Source organism: Clupea harengus, unplaced genomic scaffold (genome assembly GCF_900700415.2).
Source record: "Clupea harengus unplaced genomic scaffold, Ch_v2.0.2, whole genome shotgun sequence".
Taxonomy (NCBI): Eukaryota; Metazoa; Chordata; class Actinopteri; order Clupeiformes; family Clupeidae; genus Clupea; species Clupea harengus.
The window spans coordinates 45,001-50,000 of NW_024879664.1; the positions used below are offsets into that span (position 1 = coordinate 45,001).

Here is a 5,000-nt window from a genome sequence, read left to right on the forward strand (position 1 = left end):
GTTGACTCTACAGGGTGATTGACTGATGAGGTCATGTGATGCTGCTGCACTGTGAAGGGTGTTGTTGTTAATGACATGATGGCAACGCGTGGCCTTCAGGAGTGCCTTACCTGTGTGGACGGAGAGAGGGGACAGGGGACGGGACAGCGTGGGTGACGGTGTCCCCACTCCCAGGCTCTTCCTGTTGCTGCTACGGCAACTGCAAACAACAAAAGAGAAACAAACATCCATCACACAACGTAAGACGGCGGCCGTGTCACTGCTCATGTTGGACAGAGACGCATCAAAAACAGGCCCTGCGCTGTTCTCTTAAGTATCCCGTCCCATACTCAGCATTGCGTGGCGCCTGGCGTCGAGAACCATGCCTGCGTCGTGTTTTTACTTCACAGCAGCTTCAGGGGACAGGCTGTTCCGCTGGCGTTCGTGTCCCTCGAGCACACTAATCCCCTGCTCCTCACACGCAGCTGCTGGACGCTGCTGGAAAGACTGACCTGCTGTGAGACCAGTGAGCACGAGCACACGACACAGCGGGACCAGTGTTTCGGGGTCAGCCTTAATAACACACACTAATTAATGGTCTGTGGCCAGATCTGAGCACATTTAATTGGAAACCCCCCTCATGTTTGTTATGGTCTTTGCCGCCTAAAATATGACTCTGAACTCAAAATGTCTCGCTGCAGCTACGGGATGGAGGACAGTTGATTTTGGGAGCCCGGGATGGACAGAGTGAGGATGAAGCAAAACATACAGAACAACACTACAACCCCCCCCAAATGAAGGATCCCGCTTAGGGCTACAGAACAGCGCTAACTGAAGAGCCCATTTCGATCCCTCACTGAAGAGCCCATTTCGAACCTTGGAACAGCATTATTACAGACTACCGCAGACTGAGGACCCTGTTTGCGGGCTGTATAACAGTGCTTGCCCCAGACTGGGGATTCCCTGTGAGACAACAGAGTAGCGTTTTTTTTCTTTACTTTCTTAACTTCTCTTCCTAACTATTTTACACACCGATATATTTGGGACACCTTACTAATAGTCGTTACTGCAGCCTTGATTGCTTGTGGTGCAATCTAACCGGTCGACCCGGGTTCGATTCCTGACCACTGCAGGATGCCTTTGCAAGTCTCTTTGTGTCTGCCAAATACAAGACATTTGCCCCTATTTGCTGTCATGCTGGATGTGAAACCACTAAACAATTTTTGGGGGCGCCAAAAAGTTTAAGATTTTATTAATTCTAAACTGACACCATCGCTCAGCCTGCTGTTATCTGCAAGGTGTCTGTGTCAACATGCTTTCCTGCGCCCCAAGACCCAGCAGGCGGGCACACTAGGAACATCCCAACCTGCCTCCCTGCCAGTGGCCAGTGCAGCAGCCAAAGGCTTGGAGAGGTTAATGGAGATTATGGTTACTTCCCTATCTATCAAGCAAAAGAAAGGGCACAGTTCAACCGTTCATGGCCGCATTAGCTGGACCTACGGATGTCCAGGGAGTCAATGACAGCCTGTCCTTACCCACGCACACACACACACACACACACACACACACACACACACACACACACACACACGCACGCACAGTGGGCTATGGCAACGACCACATGTGCCACAGGGCTACATCTGTACCCAAAAAAAGAGATCACATTCAAGACGTAAACAATGTTTTTGAAAAGCAAAGGGAGGAGCCGCCGTACTGTTCCTCAGATTGTGGAGCATATGAACATACCCCGAGCACAGATTAAGCCCAAACCATGGCCAACAGGAATCACCCTGACTGATCCACAAGTCTTCACGGAGTAGGATGCAGGCTGACTGATAGCTGTAATTACAATTTAGGTGTGGAATATTGGTAACTTCTATTCTACAAGTTCTGTGGACAGGGTGGATTCGATTTTTAATCGAATTTTGCAACATATCCGCTCCGAACAAACGACAATGATCCTGGACACATGTCAATACTAGAAGTCTCGGAACAACAGTGCACAGGAAAATAAAGTACCCTCTTCATCTCATATTTTATGCTTGTTTATGGTTATTTGATTAGCCACGACATCATCTCGCCTGAAACAAGCAAGCCTCCGCAGCCTTCACTCATTCTGCACACACAAACAGCACATCTCCTCTGTCCACATGGCTTCACAAGTCCACAAAAGAACAGACCAAAACCTCATAACATTAGGGATGAGAGAAACACAATCACGTTGTTGCAGCACGTTCAAAGACAACCGCCTCGATTAAACTATGTGTTTAGTAGCTACATAATTGCTTGGTTTACATCTAACGTTAAACTTCGTATAGTTCACACAAAGACAACATCGGCGGAACGAGGCGGTGAGTTAACAGTTGGCGTTAGCCAGCAGACCAGTTGTAAAGGTTGACTGGTTCAGAGAGACCACTTGTTTGTTATAAAGCAAATGTTGATAAGCATAAAACCCAGTTGCAAGGTGGCTAACGTTACAGTTATTTCAGCATATGAAACAGCAGTTCACGAAATAATACATAGCCGTTATATTAACTTAGCCTTTACCTTTTTTTGATCGCTTTCAGCATTGCCCCCATACAAAATGAGTTTGTGACTTGGCAATGCAGTCCAGTTACTTGGAATCAGACATTGTGGAGATGTTCCGATAACCCAAGAAAAGAAAAAAAAATCCTATACGAAGACAACAGGAGAGTTGTCCCCTCTTGGTCGTGTGACGAACATAAGGAGAGCAAAAACGAACACTGTTTTAACCCAGCGTTTCATGACGATAACTGTTTTGAGCCAGCTAACGTTACAGTTTGCTGCGACTGTGCTGGGTTTAGAGCTAACGTTAACGCTAGCCAGAGGATTTCAATAAGTTATACGAGTTGACTAGCATCAGTAGGTTGACACCAGACTGCAATTACTTCTACTTTTACCGCCTCCATGTAGACGTAACGTCTTACTGTAGTCACCAGCATGTTTCTTTGCTGAAAAGACCTGCAAAATTCCAGTTCTCGGTAATTTACATCTTCTACAGACCGTACTCCGTGGTACCACTTCTATTACACTACCTATCGATAGCTTACTTCCATCATCTCAAAGTTTTCAGTTGCATTGTGATGGTGCGCTTAACAACATCGTTGGAATGTACCACTCTCTCCGAAAGGGTGGGATACAGACTTCCTTTTCGAGGTTGAAATGGTTCAATCCATTGACTCCACAAATCCTTCTAGGTTGTGAGGAATAAACATTGAATTACATACATATTGTATACATCTGTAGAAAATCAACCTAGAGCAGTGTTTCCAAACCTTTTCATGACAGGTCTCCCATTTGACAATGAGAAAAAAGTGCCCCCCAATTTAATTTTATCAATCAGTTTAAACATTTAATAAATCAGATGTTTGTCAGTGGTTGCGTTAGATTTTCTTTAACCTTGTTTCCACATTTGTACAGTTAACATTTTCAATTTCATTTTATCAATCAGTTAAACAATTTTTTTATATATATATAAGACTCTTGTTTACAACGGATTCAAATGTGGTTTTATGATTGGCAATGTACATTTGTTCTATTCTTTGGATTTAGATATGTTAGGCGAATGTCTGTTGCACTAATAGCCTAATTAGGCTAGCTAGCTATTCCTCTTACACATAGGCAAATAGTTGTCCCTGACCATATTATATTAAGTACAAAATAGCTTGGCTCTAACAAATAGATTAGTTCCAGGCTACTATGCTGTAAGGGCACTGTCATACTTTAATATGACCACTAGTTGGATGATTAGGGTTGTCATTCCGTTTTTTAACCCCCTTTGCTATAACTGAGCCCTCCTGGGGAGCCGACCCACACTTTTGCAACCACTGACCTAGAGTTAGAGTAATTTCAGGTCTAAATAAGTCAATAATCTACACTGCATGGCATCTTCCAGGTCCCTGAAACCTTCAGGATTTATCTTGCTTTTATAATGACCTTAATGTTGTGGATGTTAAAGCATATTTGATCTAGACATTATATTGTGCTGCATAGGCTTACTACATTGTAGGTAGGCTACTACCGGTACAGGTAGGCCTTCTGCAGACTACGCCTACAAATAATATATTGTTTCATGTGTTTACATCTCCCCTCAACATTACTATTACAGAGTCAACACTCCTGCACTGTAGATAAGCCAAGCTCTCTATCATACTTTTCCACCTGCAGCATTTGGTTGGCATCACTAGACCGCATTTCACACTTCTCCTTTTGGTTTCAAGTTAGAGCAGCAAATACTCCAGTGAAATCAGAGATGTAAGATGCCTCTACGTGGTGCGCACAGTGAATCTCTCATGGGTCTATATTAATTGACTAAACTTTTTTGTACACAAAAGTCTGTTATAATCCATTCACTGATATATAGCCTACAGGTGTTACCTGTGTCACAAGTACTGGGATACTTCTCTGACTCTTGCGCTTCCTTTTTCGAAAAATAAAAATAGATATCACCATATTACACTATTCTAACTGCATCACAATTGTCAAGACGACCAAAACACACAAAATGATTAGCCAACCCCATTTCAGGCTATTTCAACACAGATCTTAAAGAATGCAAGCGCCACCTATAGGCCAAACAAGCAATAACCTGAGGCCACAGCGGAGGAGGGGGAAATCAGGCGAAACCCTCCACACACACATACGCACACGACGAAACCCGCTGAGGTAAATCCCACCCTTAACAAAAGACCCCCCACCCCCCTTTTACAGAGCACAGCTTACATCATCTGACAGGAAATCAGTCTGTATTCAGTCTCTCTTGCTGTAATACCTTGTACTGTCTAATACTGGGTACCTGAAACTATGGCCCCGTGTGACACGCTGAATGGCCTGCTTAGGGTGTGTTTCTGTTTGGTTTCATAATTGTTGCCCTTAAAAGACACTTACCAAAACTAGAACTCACTGAACAATAGTGCACAGGAAAAAGAAGCATCCTCTTCATCTCATATGTGATTCTTGGTTGTGTCTATTTGATTAGCATTATTAATTTGCAGACACAT

The 5,000-nt window shown here is 43.9% G+C and overlaps 1 protein-coding gene across 1 annotated transcript in view; it reads right to left on the reverse strand.

Moving 5' to 3' along the window:
* Window positions 1–5,000, reverse strand: part of LOC122129506 (microtubule-associated serine/threonine-protein kinase 3-like) — a 53,396-nt gene that overhangs the window by 30,745 nt on the left and 17,651 nt on the right. Inside the window, exon 4 of the mRNA XM_042704429.1 lies at window positions 111–199. Within this exon, the coding sequence (XP_042560363.1) occupies window positions 111–199 (89 nt within the window). The remainder of the gene's footprint in view (window positions 1–110; window positions 200–5,000) is intronic.